Source organism: Ochotona princeps, chromosome 8 (assembly GCF_030435755.1).
Source record: "Ochotona princeps isolate mOchPri1 chromosome 8, mOchPri1.hap1, whole genome shotgun sequence".
Lineage (NCBI taxonomy): Eukaryota > Metazoa > Chordata > Mammalia > Lagomorpha > Ochotonidae > Ochotona > Ochotona princeps.
In genome coordinates, this window is record NC_080839.1 from 32,642,481 (window position 1) to 32,666,073 (window position 23,593).

At 38.1% G+C, this 23,593-nt stretch overlaps 1 protein-coding gene across 1 annotated transcript in view; it reads right to left on the bottom strand.

The window, feature by feature from the left end:
* Nucleotides 1-3,027: 3,027 nt before the first annotated feature.
* EFEMP1 (EGF containing fibulin extracellular matrix protein 1) overlaps nucleotides 3,028-23,593 on the bottom strand; it is a 54,169-nt gene continuing 33,603 nt past the window's right edge. The window contains exons 5-11 of the mRNA XM_004580126.3: nucleotides 18,591-18,713; nucleotides 15,602-15,721; nucleotides 14,517-14,636; nucleotides 13,174-13,293; nucleotides 8,870-8,993; nucleotides 8,583-8,778; nucleotides 3,028-3,656 (exon numbers count right to left, since the gene is read on the bottom strand). Of these exons, the coding sequence (XP_004580183.1) occupies nucleotides 3,495-3,656; nucleotides 8,583-8,778; nucleotides 8,870-8,993; nucleotides 13,174-13,293; nucleotides 14,517-14,636; nucleotides 15,602-15,721; nucleotides 18,591-18,713 (965 nt within the window). The 3' untranslated portion in view covers nucleotides 3,028-3,494. The remainder of the gene's footprint in view (nucleotides 3,657-8,582; nucleotides 8,779-8,869; nucleotides 8,994-13,173; nucleotides 13,294-14,516; nucleotides 14,637-15,601; nucleotides 15,722-18,590; nucleotides 18,714-23,593) is intronic.

Here is a 23,593-nt window from a genome sequence, read left to right on the forward strand (position 1 = left end):
TCAAGACAGAGTTTTGTTCACAGTATGACTACAGTGAACTTGGTTAGTTTTTCTAATCAGTGATAACAATATTGCCATTTCCATACATCTATGTTTTTTAAAAAATATTCTTTTAATTGTTTTTACAATCTTGACATAATTAAGGTGAAAAGGTTCAAGCACTACAGGAAGATGGGCAAGACAATTAGTTCCGTATTGTTTCCTTAATATATCTGATGTAAAAGGGGATTTTAAGGGAGAAGCCCCACCTAGTCTCCCACACACCCCAGGTCCCAGATGTGGGGCATGCTCCGAGGGTGTTGCTCAAATGGTTTTGATAGTTCAACAGTTCTGAATCGCTGCCACTCTCACCAGCGTGGGAGCATCCACTGATTGACATAGTCCATCATAGAGTCTCCGTTTGCCCAGTATTTTCATTGCCAACATATAGCTGAGGTGGTTGATTGACTTGTTCTGTGTTCTGTCTTTTGATGGTTAGGGTTCTGAGTCCAGAAGCTCGATTGGGGGGATCCCCAAAGAAACTTTGTCTGAGGTGTTCCCAGACCACATTCTTGTAAATACTAGCAAGCACAGGACCCGGCACAGTTCATCGCTCCAATCAGCTGGTGGTTGCAATTGCTGGGTTGGTTCTGTGTTCAGTCCCAACTTCCACTGGAACCAATGGGTGTTTGCAGTCCAGCCTGGTTCTGCCCAGCACATACTCGGCCCTCACATAAACCAGTGGGAGCTGCAGCCTAGTCAGAGCGACCCACAATAACCCCCACCAGACCCGCTCCCTACCCTGGTTTGCCAGTATGTGGCAGACTAGTCTAGTCTGTCCCACATTCCCTTCTGCTCTCATACATGTCAATGGGTATTAAAACCTTGTTCCATCTAACCAGGTCAACTATCCAGCCCTCGTAGATGTTGTTGGGTGTCTGTCTAGCCACCCCAGCCCCTGTCCTAGTTTTCGTGCCCTCCAGTGGGGGGTGGTAACCCAAGAGGGAGGAGCCCACTATTGCCCTCCCAGGCCACTCCCACTCCCAGATTATGCACTCTCCAGGTGGTTCTGTGGTTTAACTTGACAGAACTAGCCCCCAGTGCCAACTTCTGCCAGCTGATGCTGTGGCTAAGCCCCAACAACCCTCACCCGCTCTAATTGTAGATTGCACCAGTAGGAATAATCCGCCCAGCCTGGTTTTTACCTGATCTGGTCCACATGAGGTGCACAGGTGTTGTAACCCTGCCTAGTCTGGTCTGCACCCATCCCAGCTCACGCACTCTAGTGGGAGTAGCTGTCCAGCAAGGGAACAACTCCTTATTCTCCTGCCGACTCTGCCCCTCCCTTCCTGATTCTCACATGTGCTGGTTGGATGCTGCGGTCCCATCTGGCACAGGCAACCTCACCTTGGCATTCCGTGTTGTGCACTGCTTTTGTCGCGACCGAACCTGGCTCGACCCGGACTCTGTTCTGGCGTTCAGATTTGCCAGTGGATGACGTGAACTGATTCAACCTGATCTGCCCCTGACCCATGCCAAATGTATGCCAGTGGGACACTTTCCATGACCTGTTCTGGGCTGTTTCCCTCCATGCTTCTTGTGCTTACCTGCAGGGTCTGTGTCCTGCCAGAGGAGTTACCCAGGCTCCTCCATCAGAACCCCTCCGAGTGCCAGATTTTGCGCATACCAGTGGGTCCATGAACCAGCACCACTCAGTTCACCTCCTGTCCTAGCAGGAACAGTGGCTAGAAATTCCCATTTCTTCTACAGTCCTCTGGGGAGCTATTGACAAGCTCCCACCTTCTTAAGAGTGGAAAATTTGTTGGAGGAAGGCCATGACTTTATTTCATTTTTGTGACATTACCTTTCCCAGTGCTGACTTAAGAGCTGTGTCCATATGCAGGAAAGTAAGTAGATTGAAAAGGAAACACATTCAACTCAAACTGTTATTTGGACAGCAGGAATATTGTGGACAGGGTGAAGGGTGGAACTCTACAATTCTGCTGTGTGTGGCCGGTTGTTTGCTCTGCTCCCTTACCTGCCCTGTGCCCTGTGCCCTGTCCAAAGGTTCTGTTTCCTTATAAAGTGCCCCTTCTCAAATGAGGAGCTTGTGTTTTGGTCATTGGTCTCTTGGTGGACTTTTTTGATAGTTCCTACGTAGCTAGTCAACTCTTCAAGAGTTTTGTTTTACAAGAAAGCTTACCTGGTGATGCGATATTCATTTATGTTTTGAAACTGGATGTAAAAAAAGATGGTAGCATGTCTTCCCCATCCCCAACCTGCCCCGGGCTATTTTAATAGTCTTTTTGTTTTCTCATCGATGAGCTTATGCATTTGTATAAAAATTAATGAAATTATTTGACAGTTATAACTGATTTTCCCCAGATAGAAAATTATATTAGTGATTATAGCTGCACTGAAAAATCTTCGAAGATTGGGTGATCTTTTAAAAGCATATTTATTTTTACTTAAAATTATGGCATATCAAAGTAAGACAGTTACATTTTAAACAAATAAGACTTAAAATCTTTTCATATGATTGAAAGGGAGAGTAATTTGTTTAAATTCGTTGTCACTCCTGATTTCCTGGAATAGGAACTATCATTTTCTTCCTCTGTGAATTGAGTACAAAGACTGAAAAATTTCATTGTAAATGAGTGAAGGTTAAGATTGTAATTTTACTTAGAAATTAAAACTTCCCCAACCAAATACCTTTTCCTCACTTTGCTCCACATGGATGTACTGAATTCAGAGATATTATTACCTTTGCTGAATTTGTTTCTTCAGGTACACGATATGATTTGGGAAGAATTTATTTTTTCACCTCATTCTCATAGATATTGTATCAGAATCATTTTCTAGAGGATGCTTAATTCATTTTTGGAATTTTGGAAAATTTTGCTTACTATCTTTTTCATGATCATTTCTTACAAAATTAAAAATATCCTAAAGTAGCCATCATATTGTGTAATAATGTTGCATTACTATGTGAAATCAACCTTCTTCAGATCGATCCTGAAAATAAAGACCAACACAAATGCAGTAGAGTTTCGTTTTCTAAAGAAATATATCTTTATTGACTTTTCCCATTTTCTTACAAAGCAGTTGAAAATCTCCTTGCCCTTGCATACTCTTCAGTGTATGGTGGCTGCCTCCTAGGAGACTGTCGGTGCAGCTGTGTAAGGTTCCTTAAGTACCATGAAAGCTCTTCATTTTTTCGGTCTACTTTTATAGGAAAGAATCCAAGTCTCATTGGATAGTTTATGCTTAGCTCTCTTGAAGAAGACCAGTTTAGTGGATTAATGTCTAATTTACATTCAATAATGAAGACAAACTTTGAAAATCTTTACAGATTAAATGCCCACTTTATACCAGGGTGTAATTGTTTGAATCATGGGTGAGTGTACAGTATATAGCTGTAGATGTAGTAGATATGTCTATAAATAAAATAGTGCTTTAAGGTAACAATATTCTTTGGCTGATTTAAAATGCCTGTGGTGGGTTCTTATATGAGACTAAAATGCAAACGGCCCCACAATTATTGTCAATCGTAACACCGAGCTTGTGCGGAAGGTTCCTATACTGTTGACTGTCAGCATCTCCAGGTCCACGACATATTCTCTTGGTCCTGTTAGGGACTTGACGAGCACAAGCATTGCACTGACAGGACTTGTTTGCTAAAATACAAGAAAAAGAGGGTGAAAGAGTAATTTTTCTTAGAGTGCCTAGTATTTATGATATAATTCCTGTAAGAATAAAGAAAAGAATTTTGAGGGTGTGATAAAACAGCCTGTAATTAGTCTTACAGTAAGTAGTCTGATATCGAGTCTTCTTGCTTCTTACCCCTTAATCCAACCAAAGTCACCAGCTCCAAGTTACAGGGACTGGTTTTTGGAAGCTGTTTGTTTTATATTCCTCTCTCTGTGTTGACATTTCTTTTTCCTTTTTTTGAGTAGCTCCAGCCATTAGAGACTAGATTTCAAACTGGAATCTGATTGTTTAAATGGACACACAACACTTTTTCAACATTGTACACTTGTTCATATTCTTGTAGGTGAAAATCCATGTACCTTACAACAGGATGTAATGAGTGTTAGGCTCTATGGAGATCTATGAGGGTGTATGTACATAGGGAAAAGAGGAGGAACCCTGAAACACTGAGAGACAGCTCCTGAATGGCCAAGGAGAGTCACTGAGGAGAAGTGAAAGTTTTGTAAAGTAGTACATTCAGGAAAATTGCATGTATTTTCCTTTTGGTGAAGAATACAATGGTACTGGAGTGTGGAAGGATATGAGGTTGAGTAGCATGTAGACATTTGAGTCTGGCTACCAAGGGACAGAGACATGGATTAGGATTTCCCAGTCACCTCAAGAGTGCACAGTTAGCCAAGGGAGGTTTTGGAAAGGACATTGAAGGAGAATATTTTGACAGAAGCTAAGAGAAATGATGACTCCTTAGGAAAGAGGCATACATGTGTCCAATAAAAAGCGGGGGGGAGGGTAAAGATGATTGCAACTACAAGGTCCCCTTGGATATAGCAGAGACGATATTATTACCGGCTTTTTTTTTCTTTAAAGAAACTTTAGTCTGGTAGTGGGAGCAGGAGACAGAGAAGTGTATAAGAAGTGAGGCATTTCAGATCATATTATAGATTGTCTATAGAAGGAAAGAAAGGGCAATATCTAGAAGCAAGAAAGATGTATAGAAAATAGAGGAGAATCTCATGGGCAAGTTCCTAGAGGAGACAGAATGAATTCAGGTCCTGGGTTAACCTTGATTGATGAAAGTGAAACTGTCTTTGGAAATCAGTAAAAACAGTAAGTGGGGGGAGGGGTGAATTATGTGTGGTGCTGGTAGATGGAAAGTTTGGGTAATTCATGCACATTGGTCTTAGTAGTTTCAGAAGAGTAAGAGGTAAGGAGTATGGGGACATTCATGACTAGGGACTAAAATATGGAATTAAAGAAATAAGAAAGTAATGGGATTATTGAGTTTACTGAGAACTTTTCTAAAGTTGGAAAATAATATTAAGATTATGCTAATGGCAAACTAGACAGGAAAATAAGAATGAATTAGGATCGTCCCAGGGTTACTATGATGGCAATTACTTTAATTGTCCACTAAGAAGTTGATATGGGTAACAGCATTTTTGAGTAGTGGGTAAAGGTAGTCCCTGTGTTGCCAGTATCCCATATGGGTGCCAATTTGTGTCCTAACTGCTCCACTTCCAATTCAGCTCCCTTGAATAGCCTGGGAAAAGCTGTGTCATATGGTCGAAATGTTTGGCAACTGCCACCCATGTGGAAGAACTGGAAGAAGCTCCTGGCTCTGACTTTGGCTTGGCTCAATCGTAGCCATTGTGTCCATTTGGTGAATGAGTCAGCAAATGGAACCTCTCTCTCTCTCTAACTGTCTAACTTTCAAATAAATACATGCTTTTTCAAAAAAAAATGTTTATAGACTACCAAAAAATAAGTCTAGGGGGTTAGATAACTAACATTACATTGAAGGTAAATAGCAAAGGGAGGGCAAAAGAGAGGATGGAGAGTCAGTTATTGAATAGGACATTGGGGACCAAGATTTCCTTATGGAGTTTTTCTGAATCATCATAAAGCCCAGGGGGTAACTTTTGGGTTTGATGGTGAAGTGGAATGAAATTTAAGATTATATGGGATAAGATGGCCAGAAAATGGTAGACTGAGGTACGGGATGGTTCTGATAGTGCCAGATCAAATGTCTTCATAATTTAGTCCTTTTGTGTATTCTCCTTTTAGTAATTTTACCCAATCCCAACGCACTGTTTTGTTTCCGGTATCTTCCATGGTTCATGTCTCCTGCAACTGAGAGGTATAGATCATACTAATTCATAATTGAGACCAATAATTATAAGCAATTAATTGAATCAATATGCAAAGATAGACTGAATTAATTAAAAAATATTTTGTTGAGGGGCTAGCATTGCAGTGCAGTGGATTATTAAGCACCATCTGTGATGCTGGCATCCCGTAAGACTGAGTCAAAGCTGCTCTGCTTCCAGTCTTTCTCCCCTGCTAAACAGCCTGGGAAAGCAGAGGAAGATGGCTCAAGTACTTTGACCACTGTCACTGAAGATGGAGTTCTAGGCTCTTGGCTTTAGTTTGCTCTAGTCCTGGCTGTTGTGGCTATTTAGAAAGTGAACCAACTGGTAGAAGATCTCTCTCCATCTCTATTTGAGATATGAGCCAGCAGCTGGGAGATTTTCTTTCTTCTCGTTTCTCCCTCAATCTTGTCTCTCTTTCTGCCACTCTGCCTTTTAAATAAGTAAAGTCTTTATAAAGTAAAAGAATAATGAACAAGCAGGCAAAGCCTTTGTTCTCATTTGTCTTATATTCTGGTGGATGATAGTAAAAACAATATTCTAGGTAATGATAGGTAATGATAGGGCTATGAACAAAAATAAGAACCAGTAAAGGGACAAAGTTCTTACTCTGTTACACTCCTTCTTGATAAAATGTCCCCTTGGAGGGAAGAAGTTTTTCTAAATATGCTTTCAAAAGGAATATAAATAAAATACCATGTCTCACATATTTTTCAAGGATCAGACCAACTGTTGGGACTACCAAAAAACCTCTTTGGGACAGGCTTTACATAGCAGTAAAGTCACTGCTTAGGCTAGCTGAACTTCATCTTGGAATACTTAGTTCTAGTCCTGGCTAAAACTAAAAAATATTTAAATATTCAGTAAATTCAAATAATTTAAAATGAATAAATTTAGGAAAAAAATTGACTGCTATACTTCTGACCCAGTTTCCTAAAATGCAGACCTTGTGCAGTTTCACACGATGGCTCAGGTACTTGAGTTCCTGTACATATATGGGATATCTGTATGAAGTTCTGGGCTCCTGATCTCAACAGTTAGGGAGTAAACCAGCAGCTGGAAGATAGCTTAATCTTTCTATCTCTGTAGCTCTCTCTCTCTCTCAAGTAAAATTTTAAAAAACAAATACTTTGAAAAGAATCCCTCTTTGACTATACTAACCTATGTTAAGTTTTGATGTCTTTAGGCCATAGCACAAAAATTGTGGTTTCTTTTTCTGTAGCTGTTAAACTATGGAATTGCTGTATATGATATAAAGGAATTGTTACGGCTTTTTGAAATCAGGAGGTATGCACTTCATGTATTTTTGACATCACAGCACCTGGCATGGAGCTGAGCACTCAGTAGGTGTTTCATTATGCCTATTAGTTGATTTCTATGCATTAAATACCTTTTGCTCAACTGAATTTCAGTGGACCATTTTTTTTAAAGAAGCTTCTTACAAATATCCACTATGTCTCCAGTTTAAAATATCAATATTCTTTCCATCATCCTAAATACAGGCCATCCATGAAGATTATGTTGCGCATTACATATATCTTTCATGGTAGCTTTAAAATAAGTGCATTGTTGAAATGTTTGCATAATTGAAAATTTGGGACTTAATGGGTTAAAAAAGTTTGCTTTTTTCTTATTGGAATAAATCTAATCTTATTTTAGGTTGTATTTTTCTCTTGAGTTGATCATGAGGAATTAATCATTTCTGATTTACTGGCAAAGAAACGGAATCATGTAACTGGAGCTGGAAGGGAAGTTAATATATCAAAGAACAGGATAAACATGTAAACTTTAAAAAAATCTGTAAGCTTTAGCACAAGGATGAATTTCTCAATTTATTTTCACATTCTCAAAATGAAATATTGACTTTAAAATTTGGTTAAAAGTCAAGAGTGCCCAAAGGGGTTTTGCAAACATTGTAACTGAATGAATAACATCCTTGATGAACCAGTTACCATAACTTTGCGAACTGCTTGGTGAGGTGCCATCATGCTCACTGAGATGGAGATCTGTATTTTAAAGTTTAAAACAAATTTACTGAGATTTTGTAGAGCAGACTGAGGGCTGAGTCACAGGAGTCAGGAAAACTAACCTGGAAATCACTGAAGAGGTTAGGGAGATGACAGGGGCAGATTAACGGAGGAGAGGCAGCAGTATGGGAAGCAGTGATAACCCTGAAGATACTATGAAGAGAGGAATGGCAGAATTCAGAAGCAGGATTGCATCTAGGCAATCAAGGCCAAAGAAAGGTCACAGGTGATAGCACACTGTAGGCCAGCTTTCAGAGACACAGGCTTTAGGGCTTTAGGATGATTTGAATGTAAACTCTTTTATGCATTTAACAATAAGGAATTAATCGTGCCTGAAAATCTCTGCAGGAATTATTGTTTTCTATGTATAATTACATATCACTGACTTGTGATTTGTGGCACTTATTTAGGACATATGTGTATGTACAGACTTTTGTTTTGATAGTCACACAAAATTACAATAGAATTTGTAGCTTAGTATCTGACTTTAGGGAGGTCAATCGATCTCTCTGAATCTCATTCATCTCTTCTGTAAGAAAAGGAGATCAACACTGGTATCTTGGTAAGAGTGTTACCAAGATGATTAAATGAGATGATACATCTGCACATAAAGCTCCTTAAATGTCAGCTTTCTTTCTATGTGAATGCTGCTCAACAACAATAATCACAGCAAAATACTGCCTTTCTCAATGGCTAATGTGGTTTTCAGGATACTTACCCTTAGGTAGAACTCTCCATTTTCATTTCCAGATTTGATCCGGAAAGTATTGATGGTGTTGGCATAAATAGTTGTAGCCTGGATCTGGAAGATGTCTGATGGCACCGACCTGTCAGATCGGATGCTCATGTATTTGTAGACTATTGACTGGGGCAGTTCACGGCACAGAGCATTTGAGACAGGGCAAACACATCGGCTGCAGAAACAAACAAAAGTAACTCACCAGTCTGGCTTGGAAAGATTAGAAAAATAACTTCATTTTCAAAAACTCTGGTGGTGTTTCTTACTTCTCTGATGTTAGGATGTAGGGATCTTGGCAAGGATTTCTTTGGTAACAACGGAAGCCACCATGATAATTCCAACACATTTCATTCTCCCGACAGTCGTGTGTGGTCTCACACTCATTTATATCTGTAGAGACACAGGGACAAAGATTTTACTGATTTATGTAAATTGTGTTAAGTGGCAGATTCTGGTTTGCAAGTAAAGTTGTGTGGCAATCTAGACTGTGTTAATCTTTCATACACAAGACTGGAATCTGAGTGGAGCAAATTTAGTTAAGCCACTCTAGAAGATTAATAAGTGTCACTTCATGACATTTTATGAAACACCTTTTCTTCATTTGTGAATTTCAAGGCAAATGCTAAGTATAAACTCTGCTTCTTATAAAAGGAAACACAGTTCGTTACTTCTAAACTAAGATGGAATTAAATAAAAAGTAAGTAGGTAAGTGTGATGGAGGATTTAAAGCAGAATTAATGACATCTGCCAGGAGGCTTAAGGAAGGCACCTCAACTTGGCTTTAGCAGAATGTTGGACTTGTGATTGTTGTTGAAGGACTATACTATTGTAGTAATATGGAGGGAATAATTGGGGTGGAGAATGGGAAGAGAGGAAGTGGGGGTGAATCTTTATACCTATAAACCTGTATCATGGAAAACACTAAAATAAATAAATAAATAGTATCGGGTAGATGGAGTTTCATGAATGGGACTGAAAAGGCCATTCAGGCAGAGAAAGCAGCAAGCAAAAACTGTGAGGAGGGCAGCTAATCATGTCTCAGAAGCCAGAGAGAGAGAGAAGAAAGCTAGAAACGTGGTTTTAGTGGGCTACAACATTCTAGCGGAGAGTGGTTCTCTGGGAGTGGATTACACTGTCGAGGGACAGCACAGCACAAGAAACGAAGCATAGAAGGTTCTACCTTGTGGAGTATGGCTGCTAAGTACTGTGTGGCAGGAGGGGAGTTAAGAAGTGGTGTCAGGAAAAGGTGTTGTCAAATAAGACAGAGCAGTACTGAGTCCCAGGAAAAGGGCTATGACTAGGGCATGCTGGACAAGAATTGATTTTTGATTTTGGAATTCAAAATTTCTAAATGACATCTGAGAGAACAGAATTACTTGATAGCCATCCCTTCATTTTTGGGTGATCATTAATATTTTATCCAACATGAGTCTTTGCTGCTTCATTCCTTCCCCATGATGGAATATTTTAATTCATTAATTTCCTCATTCCATTCTGTTTTATTCCCTCCCCTTTTAGTTCATTAATTTGCTCATCCTCATTGCAAATCTGGTGTGACCAACATGCTGGGATATGATTTCTTTCAGATTCTTATACCTCATGTTTCTTTTTTAGGGTGTTTATTACTTTTTACCTTGCATTATTGGAATTTGCATCTGTGTCAATTTTTCTATTAACTTATAAACTCCTATAGCACAGAAGCTATTGTTCTTTTCATTTTACCCTTCCTTGACTAGCGTTAGTGCACTAAGGCACATGATGTTTAAAGAATATTAAATTCAATTAAGTTGTTCCTCACCTAAACTCTGTGGATGTGGGTGAGACAAATATCATATTCTCTTATTACTGAGGAAGAAAGTACATTAGAGTTAAGTGGCTTCTTGGTTCAAGTTCATATAGTTTGCGACTGGCATCTTTCCATTGCAAGGTACTGTAAAAATCATTGCATGTCTTGGGTTTGGGGAAAAAATGTCTTTTAGCTGTCAACTGATTGTTTTTATCTGAAACTCATGAGGAGACTGGAAAAGCTGTGCAGTTTCTAAGAGTTACAAGAAGTGTCTTATTGGACTGGCCCCGGCAGAAGGGAGAAAACTCAGACTCTTCCAAAGAAATAACAATTGGCTTTTCACTATTTTATACCTCAAGAAAAAGATGCTGTTTAGCTATAGGGAAAACTAAGATTGGTTGTATGGAGTCCAAAAACAGCCAAAGGAAGCTTTGTTATAATTTCACTTATTAGTTCCATTAATTTGGAGCATAGAATAAGCAATACTTTAACTATTCTGAGAATTTTTCACAAAGCAGGGCTATTCAGATATCTGAGGAGTCTGCATTTATGTGTATGTCTTAGCTTTTCCCTGCCTCCACTCTAAGTGTGTTCCTTTTTGCCTTTGGAAATGAGAGGAGTTATTTCATCCCCAATATCCCCTTCCTGTTGGAGGAAGGTAAGAATCCAAACCTTTTCAATTTACTTTATGCTTGTGGACAAAGTTCAGAAGGGATTGTTTCAATAAGAAAAAGCAATTGCTTTAACTTAAAAAGAATGCAAGTCTCTTCTATAACAAAATATCTTGACTTAACTAAACATTCTGAAGTTGCATGTCTTCGACCATTGACAGTCATGAACCGTCCCCTTTGAAATTTCAATGCTTTTCTTACCTTTAATTATAACAGACGTAAATATTCTCAGACATAGACAAAGGCAGGTAAGATTCCACCATTACACATTAATTTGCTTCTCTCTTTCTCTGAGCATAAAATTAATTTATAATCAGAATATAGGACTATGGAAAATTGGTTAAGATACGCCTCTCACTGGCTAATTCATGTCAAAATTTCAATTAGGGTTCAGTAAGTGGGCCCATTTGGAATGCAATGTTTCCCACAATTAATACTTTCAGTCTCTATTAAGTTGGAAAGTATTATAAAGATGCTCATTGTATAATGAATGATATTTTGATTATGCTCCTATCTAGTGACTTGAGAGTAGTTAAATAATAATATGTATATCATAAAATGCCAAGTCATGGATATTCCTCTGAGTCCATATTTTCCTGTAAAAATCAAGATACAGATAGAATCTCCCCAGTGTCTCCTTTCCTTGGTCTTTTGCTTTCTTATATGTCTCTTTTCAAATCTAATTTAATGAGGCTTTAGGGAAGATTGACTGTTAGTCATTTACATTGTTAAATATTTTAAATGAAGACACCTTGACTTGTACAGGCTTAGTTTACTAATTATTTTTACATGGTATTGCATTTCATTTCTTTAGCACCCTTTATCAAATGAGAAGGATGAGGATTAGATGAAGTTTGATGAAGTCTGACAATTTGTTGAAGATTATAGAGAAAAGCTAGGATTCAAGTAAATCTTTAGGCCTCAAGTTCATTTACATGTTTTTTGTTTTGTTTTTATACTCTTTTACTACTTTGTGTAAACTTAAGTATTTGTACTAGCCTTTCAGGATTGTCTACATGTTTTGTATTACTTGACAGTATTTTCTGTTAAGACATTTTTAAACTGCTTGTGACATTGAAGGTGAGGAAAGAGCACATATTTTTGAGAGATTGGAAATCATACCAGTAAGAGAAATGCCTCTTCTACTTATGTGTAGTTATGAAGATTACTGAGAGTTTCTTCTGAAACTGGAATGCAAGGACATTAGCTATTTCTGCATCAGTAGTTTTTTTCTTTGAAGAATTCAGAAACATTAATTTTCATTTTAATACACATTAGGATGATTTTCCTCAACATCTAAATTACTACATAATCAATAATACTGGTATTTTAGAAAACTTAAACTGGCATAAAGTGTGCTGCTAGTTCACATGTTAAGCTTAGGCTCCAAGTTCATGATGAAATATTTTAAAAATAGTTTCTTTACTGATAAATGATTAGAAGATCTGTATCAAAGAGATTATGTAGGCTATATAAAAAGGACATGTACATCTTACTAAAATTACTGATAATAAAGGTTACTGCTTAAGTTTAAAAGTCATTGTTAATATTGATTTTTTTAAAAAGATTTATTTATTTGAAATGCAGAATTACAGAAAAAGAGGTAAGGACAGAGACAGAGGGAGAAAGAGAAAGAGAAAAAGAAAGAGAAAGAAAAAGAGACAGAAAGAGACACATCTCTAACTGCTGATTTATACCCCAAATGGCTATAATGATGGGGGCTGGGTCAGGCCCAAGTCAGAAGGCTGGTGCTTCCTTTCCATCTTCCATATGGGTGGAGGGAACCAAATATTTGGGGAATCTTCTACTACTTTTCCTGGCCATTAACAGTGAACTGAATTAGAAGTAGATCAGCCAGGACTCAGACTGGTGCCCATATGGGATGCCAATATCACAGACGGTAGCTTACCTTTTCATGCCTCAGTGTCAGCCTCCCAGTGTTTTTGTGAGATGTGTATATACATCGTGGTGAGCAGGGCAGTAGAAGAAAGATCTCAGATTGTTTATTCAGAGTAGAAAAAAAAAGAAAGTCTATGGTAGATAATTCTATTAATTTCCTTTCTACTCTTCTTGATTAAGACAGAAACAACATCTATGACAGCAAGAAACTTACCCTGGCATGTTCTGCTTCTCACCACTTGGTATCCTTGTGGACACATGCACGAAAATTTCCCAGGTTCATTGACACATTGATATTGACACAGGTAGCTTGAGGTTTGGCATTCATCAATGTCTGTTGAATCAGACAAGAGAAGGAACAGAATTGAAAAGCTTATATATCACTACTTTTGTCATTTTCTTTAGATGAGCTAAAGAGAGTAAAAATATCACAAACTCTGAAACAGAAATACAAGATTTTATCTGCTCATGGGCAGATTCTATTCTAGTAACTCATTTCCCTCTATAACTTTAAAGCACAAAGAGCTTCTCTCACCATCAGTTTTACTGAATCATTGCTGATGGGTTGGCTAATTCTGGGCCCAGCTCCACCAGCCAAACAGAGTGAATTAATTGGATTATATTTGACACTTCGCATTGGGCTCTGCAGACCCACCCAGGATGTAGATTCATGCTTGCCTACTCAGAAATTGGGTGACTCTGAGGCTAAGTTCATCTGAGCTTTGAACTCCAATTCCTGTCCCTGAAACCTTCCAGAGTTGATATGATGGCAGAATAAGGCTTCAATGTGGAGATAATGTTTTGCATTTCTGAATAGGAATGCCCTGGTAGTTTGCTCAAAAAAGCAGAGTCTGCTCTCAGAGCCAAGCAAAATGGCCTGAAGTGAGGTCTTTTGGCCTTCGTGGCTCCAAGTAAAGCTGATAGGAGCCATCAGGGAGACAGGGACATCAAATATGTATGACACCTCTCTCAGGGTGTTCTATACCTTTTGATTGATAGAATATGCACAGGCAATGGATGCTGAAGGTTATCCATCCAGCTAAATGGCCCTGTTTTTTCTCATGGGAGGGGAAGCCTAAGCAGCTTAAGAACCATGTTTGAGACTCACAGGAATAAGATCAAGAGCCACAGGTCTTGTTTTCAGTTATTTGTTTATGATGTGCCTTCATCTGTTCTCAACCTTAATTGTGTACTCCTGTCATCTGATGGTTATATTAAATGCAGATTCTGACTTTCAGAGTTAGGGCTGGTGCCTGAGACTGCCCACTGCTCACAGGCAGTTGTGCAGTGCTGATGCTGCTGATCATCAGGTCATGCTTGGACATACGGCACTAGAGCACCCTTTCCAATGAGCAGGTCCAGACTGTACCTAATATTTTAACCATTTTGTTTCTTCTCCTTCTCTTGGTAACATTTAGTTGAACCAAAGTAACTGAATCTTGGAGTGGAACTTCCTTGTGTTAACATTTTTTTCACTGATAGGTAACACAATGAAATGAAGCAGCAGAAAGACATACACTGTATTTTTTCTTATTTGTTATTTGGAAAGTATTTTACCTTCACAGTTGAGCCTGTCGCTGCTTAATTCATATCCTTGATTACACTGACAGATGAATGAACCAAGGATGTTGTAGCACTGCTGAGCACACTGATTGCTGGCATCACATTCATTTATATCTGAAGGGAAAAGTTTTATATATATATGTATTTATATGCATAAGCATATTCTTGTTCCTTTGTACCTATATCATCTGATGATAAGTAATTCCCTAGCTGAATTTTTTACCCTGCAGAAGCTTGCTGGAGAACATCAATTCAGTTTCATATTTGTTGGAACAACTTCAAATGTCTGTCATTTACTTCTTTGAGAAATACCAGATTTTTTTTTAGGAATGACAGTTTTATGTTTGCTGAATCTTCTCAAAATAATTTAATGCTTCCAGTAGAAGTACATTCCCATAGCTATTTTCCTTTGTTGTGTCAAATACAAAACAACAAAAAAATGCCAATACTATAAATAATTGATATAAGACACTTGTACTGATACGGTCTCTCAGCATGCTGTGGTGAAGATTTATCTGTGCTATTTATTACTTTTTAAATGGTTTCTGTGAAATTCCATTACAATTATAACATAAGCCTTTGAGACCCATACTGAGTTGTGCAATGCTCGGAGGTACTGAAAATATTGTGAAAAGGCATTTTTTTTGCACTAGATTCTTTCCATGTCATGCCAATCTTATAATTGTGTGGCGTGACATTGCATCTAAAAGAGGAGAAGAATATAAAAATTTGATGTGCTTTCAGTGGAAAGTTTATGTATTTGAACTTCCAGTAACCCCTTTGGCACATTCAATATTTATAGCACACACTGGTGTGTGTATATCAATTGAACTATAGTTTAGAAGGTTTTTTTTTTTGACACACCCAAGTAGGAGAACTGAAAGCAAAGTTAAAAATGTTTTCCATTTACAGCTTGATGGCTTTCAGAAATAGATTATTTTCTTTTCAGCCTCATTATTGTTTAAGGAGAGTTGATGGAAACCAGTGCATTCAAGAACGTGGAAACTGGAAATACCAAACTGTGGCATGGGGTTATCTAAACAGAAATCAGCCAGGATAACAGTTCCCAAAGTGCTTACCTACACAGGTGTAGTTATTTGCAGCCAACTGAAATCCAGGACTGCACTGGCAATAAAATGAACCTGGTGTGTTCACGCATCTTTGGTGGCAGTATGGAGGCACAGTGCATTCATCTATGTCTAGATTATCAGGCAACACACACATAAAGATAACCAAATGATTCATTTATCATAGTTGTTTGCATTCCAGTTCTCAGTTACATAATATTTGAAAAAATCTATCTAGGAAAGATCTAATTAAAATGATTTCTTTTGCTCTCTCTTTTATTGAAAATTAGGTCATATGCATTTTAAATCAACTTTGGTCAACAATCTGCAGTTCAGTAAGATGTTCAGAACAAGGATACATCATTCAGCCCACTCAGAGATAAATAGGCCTCCCAGGGTGGCTATGACTTAAGGAAAGAAAAATAATGAAGACTATCTTACTAAGCATGTGAGAGCACCAGTTTGAAAACTTACTTAGAGCAAAAGAAGTTGAAAAAAAAAAAAGACCAAAGAACAGAGCAATGTAGCACAAAACTAAGAGAAAGTGTGGCGGGCTGCACTCAGTTTGAGTTGTTTATGCAGTGTTTCAGAACACTGTAGAAGGAATCGAAGGCTAAGCAAGTTACCTCTTGAGACAGCCTTTCTGACACTTTGACGACACATTCCAGTTTGTGTCCTTCTCATATAAATATTTCCAACTATAAAATGCTCAGCTGAGAACTTGCAGAGTGGAACTAGCATCTTAAAAGTATAATAAAACGTCATTATTTCATGATTCCACACTTAGTAACAACTCCAACATGGCATGTGCAATTCAAGCAACAATTGTATGCTCACAGTGTAACACTATATAGTGACATTGCCTTAGATAAAACAAAGCTAACTTTTGTTCTGGGTTTTGGGATGCTTCAATAACTAAAGATGTTGGGGGACAGTTTAATATGCTCTGATGAGTACAGGTAGGGTGAGTTTGGATCTTTCTTCTGGTGACAACTAGTGTGGGCTTGACTTCTGTATCTGTTTCCTCTTCCATAAATCATAAAACAACAATGGGGTACAACTCTTGGGAGGATTACTTGACATAAGGGAAGCCAAGTTCCTGGTTCAGAGCAGGTAAAAACAAATGGGGGGCTACTATAAATGAACTGCCATCTTGCATTTAACCTACACTTAACATTTGCTTTAGCATGAAAATTGAGACCAATTATAAGGAGAATCATATGGCTTTCCCCCTTACCTCATTCAGGTGTGTGTTCAACTGTCAGTTCCTCAGGAAATGATCCTCCCACCCACCTAAAAGGGTTTCTTCTGTCATATGGATTCCTTTGTCCTGCTTTAGATTTCCTTGTTGCCCTTGACATTCTGTTATGTGTTTATTTGCTTTCTATTTTCCTTACTGCAGTGCATGGCAAATAAGATCTGCCTCCCTTCTTTGAGGTAGAGAAATAGTATTTTTTTTGGCCTGCTCACTGACATATACTTAACACCTAGAATAGGGTTTGGCATAGTAGGTGCTCAATAAACATTGTTTGACTGAATGGAAATATAGTGGTAATTAAGAACATTTTCAGCACAGTGCTTCCTAGTTCCCAGTATGCTAACCAGGTGGCAGTATCATTAGCTAGTTTGTATAAAGGGTACTTTTCAGTAACTCCATGAACATCATGTTTCATTTGTCTCCTTCTATAACCCATTATCTAGAGTAGTGCCTAAACCCAGTCAATTCTCAGTAAATACCTGATGAGTAAATGATGCATGTCTTCTCAGTCAGCAGACATTAAGTCATTGTTGTTTGCTAGCCTTGTGTTAGGCACTGTATTTTTTCAAGGGTATTATGAATACATATGTTTTAATTAATCCTATTAAATATACATACATTCTTTTCTGTCTACTATGGGACACAGGCATGACTGCTCTGTGGAATAATATCAAGAGAAGAAAGGTATACAACACCCAGAACTTTCTGTTACTCAGAATGCAGCCTGCTCAAGGCTGCTGGTGCACGAATGATTTGCATCTCTATACTTAATAATTGCGAAGACTGATTTGACAGTACAACAACACATTTATTATATGTTACAGAAGGACTGATCTGCAACAAATTGGAAATTTACATGAAGAATACTTCATTGTAATTTGATGAGGAAGAAGTAACTAATTAATCTGGGTAGATCTTGGAAGGCTTCCCAGAGGAAGCAACCCTGAGCTGGGATTTGGCTGCAGAATAGCAGTGTGCTAGGAAGGAAAGTTCTTGGTGGTTGAAAAAGGTTGGGAGAGACCTTGAAGTACAACATTGCATGATGCATGTGGGAACTGTTATTTGAGGGAAAGCTGGCCTCTACAATGTTTGAGGAGGTCAATGTGTTGATATAACAAGGTGACTGAGGATCAGAGGGAAGGAAACTGTGTGAGTTTAAGAACTTCCCTCCTATGTCATCATGGATGGCTATGATGACAATGTTTCTTTCTCTTTGGCTCACCTTAGAGTAGGTTGGGTAAATCTTTTTTTTCTGTATTTTTTATGTCTTCAAATGTTTACATTCCTAATACAATGGGGAAATTTGGGTGTTGGTGGACTTTCCTACATATTATTTTCCTAAATTAGGTTGTTAATTGCTGCAGATTTTGAAAAATGTTCAATTGTTATCCCCCAACATGGTGTGAGCAGTCTCCTGACACTTGTGAAACAGCAATGACAGGAGCCCACCTTGCCCCTGCTCTCAAAGTGTTCATCCTCCCCCAGCTTCCAAAGACACGCTCCTTGCACTCTACAGAGGACTTCCATATACGGCCTGTAGGGTTTATCTACTAACTCACTACTGATAATAACACCCAGCTTTTAGGTTAGTTCTTTCTCCTTAGTGTGGAAAAGAGGTAGTCAGTCAATGAATGAATGAGTTCATATTCTTAAAGCAAATGAGTGCTTTAATTTTGAATGTTTGAGGTTTAGGCAGTTGAGACGCTCAGGATGGGTCTTTGCTTACCAGCGCGTGGCACTTACCTACACACTGCTCTCCTCGTTTCTGATACCCGGGAGGGCACTGGCATGTAAAGGAGCCTCGTAAATTGATGCACACTTGGTCTGCCCTACAGTTGTGTGTACCTGCAGTGCACTCATCTATGTCTGTCAGAGACATACAACACAAGAAAGGTTATTAGTCAGTTGAGAGGATGTCAACATTTCCTCCATTTTGCCAGTACAGTTTTCTTCAACTGCATCTCTCCTTCATTTGTTTTTCTTCGAAGTTTCTTATTTCTTATTTTAAAATTATTATTATTTTACATAATGTGTAATAGTGCTATGCAGAAAATGTTCAAAATTACAAATTATTTTGTTGTTCAGGAAATAATTTTACAGAGATTAGTGTATACGACTCAGATTGAACAAATGCTGACCCGTTGCTTTGATTGTCTCAGTTCACTTTTAGAAGAAAAACATTTCAGATATGGATAATGCATCCTTGCATCCTCATTCATTATCCTCTTAGAGACTGATCCTGAGATGTTTTACATTTCTATTATATATGGAAACACCAATTAGAACATACAGCATTGTTTTGTCTATTTTAAACTTAAACAAGTTGTGCAATACTAGCTTTTCACGTAACATATTGTATTTTAGATCATTTGTATTGATAAGACTCTAAACACATTCCCAATATTAAAAATTTAATATTAAATTTCCCTGTTTTTGCTTTAAGATGGTGGGGTAACATATATATCTGAGTCTTTCATTGTAAAGTTCAAAACACAAAGGATTCAGTGTGGTCATACTTAGGAGAGGTGAAGCTTGTATAATTTAACACATACATTTTCCAAAAGCATTTTGCTTCTGGGAATAATTTATAAATGTGCCTCAAGGAGTTGGCAGGTTTCAGTGCTAGAAAAGCAAAAAATGCTAACTTCTAACTAAAGAAGTTACAAGTAATTTCTTTGGAATCAAATGTGATATGACTTTGTATATGTACGTTCACATTTACAGTCATTTATATGTGAAATTTAATTTTTCCATACTTACACAAAATAGCACAAATGAAAGGATCACAGTTTTGGCATTCTTCAACAGCTGAAGACTAAACTTCATTTAAAAAGAAATCATAAATCTTGGGAATGGGTGTTCAGCTTTGCAGTGAGTGTGATCGTGTCCCACATTGACATGTCTGAGTTTCCGTCCCTGTTCACTTCTGATTCTAGCATCGTGCCAGTGCAGATCCTGGAGGAAAAGCTGATCGCTCAAGTAACTGGGTTCCTGTCATCCATGTGGGAAACTTGGATTATGATATTAGTGGATGGAAGTTCTGTTTGTCTCTACTTTACAAATAACATATAATAATAAAGGAAAATTTTTAAAAAATCATGAAAATTGTAATTTGTGTGACAAAAATTTGCCTAAAAATTGAGGCAGATTAAGTGGAGGTGTGGTGACATAGTAGGTTAATTCTCTGTCTGTGGGAGTCCTCGATGCTCTACTTCCTATCCAGCTTCCTGCTGATGTATCTGGGGAAGCATCAGAGAATGGCCCAATCCTTGGGCCCTTGAATCCACATGCGAGACCTGGAAGCAGCATCTGGCTTCAGATCTTGCCCAGCTCTGGCAGTTGTGGCCATTTAGAGAATGAACCAGCAAGTGGAAGATCTCTCTCTGTCTTTCTGTCTTCTTTGCTCCCTCTGTAAATCTCTTTCAAATAAAAAGAAATAAATCATTTTTGAAAGCCTGAGACAGATGAAGGACTGTTAGATCATTACTGTGATAAATCTAAGGTGCTTTGGAATAAACAGAGAACCAAGGGTCAATTAACAAATGAGCGATCACTAATGAGAATTTTCTCGATTTCTGTCTTCTCTTTAAAAAGCCCATGGTGTGATTTTACTGTTCATTTTTCTGTATTTTCAAGAATTACTGCAGTCACATTACAAAATATCCCAATATAGGAAGCCTAGGTTGTAGGAGGGCTATCCTCCGTACCAGTTTCATTTAGCTGGGTGTGGAAACAGATTCTTCTTTTTAGAAAGAGGGAGGGGTGATGAAAAATATTTGAATGATGTGTGGCTGTCTATTGGATAATAATCCATAAAAGCATCTCTTTACATCAGCCTTAGCACCTCATTTTAATGTTCTGGTTAAGACTTTGTTTTTTGAAATTTGTTATACTATTACTGCTATTATTATTTTCAACTCAGTGATTACAAATTGTACTTGTTAGGTACTCCTCATGGGCAAAGCTGCAAGCAACTTGCTTTGAAATGATCTGCTGTTTTCTTTAATCTTTCATTAGTTTTTCATATGCACTTGATGAAAGCCTTTCTACTGGGGTTTCTTCAGAGCTTTATGACTCGCTAATGCAGAAATGACAGCTGAATTCCTATTGTTTTATGTCAAAACATTTGCCAGCATGTGCAGTGGTAACAGCCCTGAGATGTTAAGATTCAGATGTGGCAAGTTTCCTCAGCACATGCTGGCAGGAGATCACGGACTCCGCTGGCTGCTACCTCTGATAAGGGAGGCCCCAGCACTGATGGAGTCTTCTTTGGGAGACATCTTTGTGCAAAGTGCCTCCACCCCATCACATTCCTGCTATCCTCCAATTTCCTTCCTGCTTTCTTGTTATTTTCTAACTCTCTTTGATAAACAAACCAATCTTTCTAGTGGATTTAATATGTCATTAAGTAGGGTTTTGGTTTTCAAAAAATACTAATATATTTATGTGAGACAGAGACCTTTTTTATCCATTGGGTCATTTCCCAAATGCCCATAACAAGTGCGACTGAATCAGGCTGAAGCCAAGAGGATTTAATTGAATCCAAGTCTCCTACATGAGTGGCAGGAGCACAGCTACTGACCCAGCACTCTCTTTTCTGTATTAGCAGGAAGCTGGAGTAAGAAACTAGAGTCAAGTTTTGAAACCAGCCACTTGCATATGGGCCATGATGCCTGAAGCAGCATCCTATGCACTGGTGAGATGCCTGTTGGCATTAGGTAGATTTTATATGAAAACCGGTGCTATACCTTCTTAAAACCCAGATCTGTTTACCCTCTGGACTATTATATCAAAACTATTAAGTGAATTAAATAAAAACCACATAAAATATCCTTGTATCCATGGCCACTATATTATTTTCCTTTGTTTATCAAACATAAATAACAAACGAACAATAACAACAGAGAAGGCTGCAACAGCATTTGCCTTATCCAGGACTGACTGGTAATCACAGTTTCTATTTACCTGTACTCATAAACCAATCAAACAAATAATTTATGTGAACAGGAAGCAACTGTTAGACACACTTCGTTTGTGGCTGCTCTGACTGCAGATTAGAATGGTCCTCTCACTTGCTTTAGCATATTATAATACTGAAGGTTATATAGACTGAAAATCTGTGAATTATCTCCAACTCCTAAGTTCACTTATTTGCATAACCTAATTTTATTTCATAAATTATACTTTGAGACCTTTGTTGCTTATTTAAACAAGTATGCAAAGTCATACAAAAATCAGTTATGCAGTGTTAGACTGTTTTATGTTTACTTCTATTTGTATGCATTTCTGTTCGTTTTAGATATCGGTTCAGTGCCATATGGAAATCACTAAATACACAAACATAAAAATTCCTATTCTTGTGTGGATGCTTCAAAAGTCCTGGCTCATCTAAGACTGTTTCTGCAACTCCAGTTCTTCCTGCTTTCTGCAAGTGCCTTCATCCTGTATAAGAAAAATCAGTTTCCTGCACTGATTGCAGACTCTCTGCACTGAAAAACAAAATGCTTTATTTATAAGGAAAATACAACTCAAGTTAGCTATGATTTTCCTGGCAATTGAGGACAAAGGGCTCCAGGGAGATGAATTTGTTGTTGATGTTTTTGTTTAATTCTCTAATTTGCTCAGCAGTTAACACATTCTCTCGTCCTTGAACCTAAGCTCTATGAGAGTGGGTCTGTGTGGTTTTCTTTTCTGTATTACTAGTGCATGTAGTGTGTGAAACATGAGAAAATTTCAGTAAACATTTATTCAAGACATAGATGAATAAGTCATTACGTTTTGTTGAGACAGGTGTCTAGGGTTTAAGGAAAGTAGGGTCAGTGTTTTTTATCTTAGGGAACTAGAAATGTACAGGCAGAGGAATAAGCAAGATCTGAGAAAAACGGCAGCATAAGGTCAGGGAATGGGAAATGATGTAAAGTGGTAAGTGCAGAAGTCCAGAAGCTATGGGGAATAAAGCTGAATGAGAGGCTGGTGTAACTTCTGAGGTGCATTTTGAAGAAGGTGAGATAAATGGATTTGTAGGCAAAGAGATTGTTAAAAGGTGCAAGGCAGGCCATATTAGAACATATTGCTAAAGAACAAAATTAGCATGAGAACAGCTGACTGATGAAGTCAGCGAAGATACAGGGGCTGTGTGTGAAGAGCCTGGTGGAGTGTACGGTTGGGGAAATTCATGAAACACACGTGGAAATGGAGAGTTTGGAGGGAATGCCATAGTGAGCAGCTCTGAACTCTGTGGTCAGATCATAGTGTTAACATGACCAAAGAACAAAATAATAGAATGTGCTTTCTAAAACATCACAACACATTTCATCATTCTAATAGATTAAGAATACCTAATGGCAATATTTGGCGATTCCCTCATTTTTCAAAAATGTGGCTGTTCTCTCCCTCCTAGTGATTTATACTATTGTAGGTTCCTCTTTTGCTGACATTGGCAGTGTAAATTGCTTTAAATAATCCACTCTAATCTTTGCTCACTTCTGTATATCATGCTGACCTCCCATCTGTGGAACCATGTAGTTGATTTTCTCCCTGAACTAATAGAGGCAATGATGTACATCTCTGTGGTGTCCATTAAGTGTCAGCTTAGGCCCTCATTCTCTATGCTTTTGGCTCCTTTCCTTCAGTCTGACTCACATTTCCCCAAACCCCTGACTCATGCTGCTTTCTCTCTCTCTTATGCAACATTTTAATCTCTGTAATGTTCTTTCCATAATTTGATAACTTACCACGACATGGAG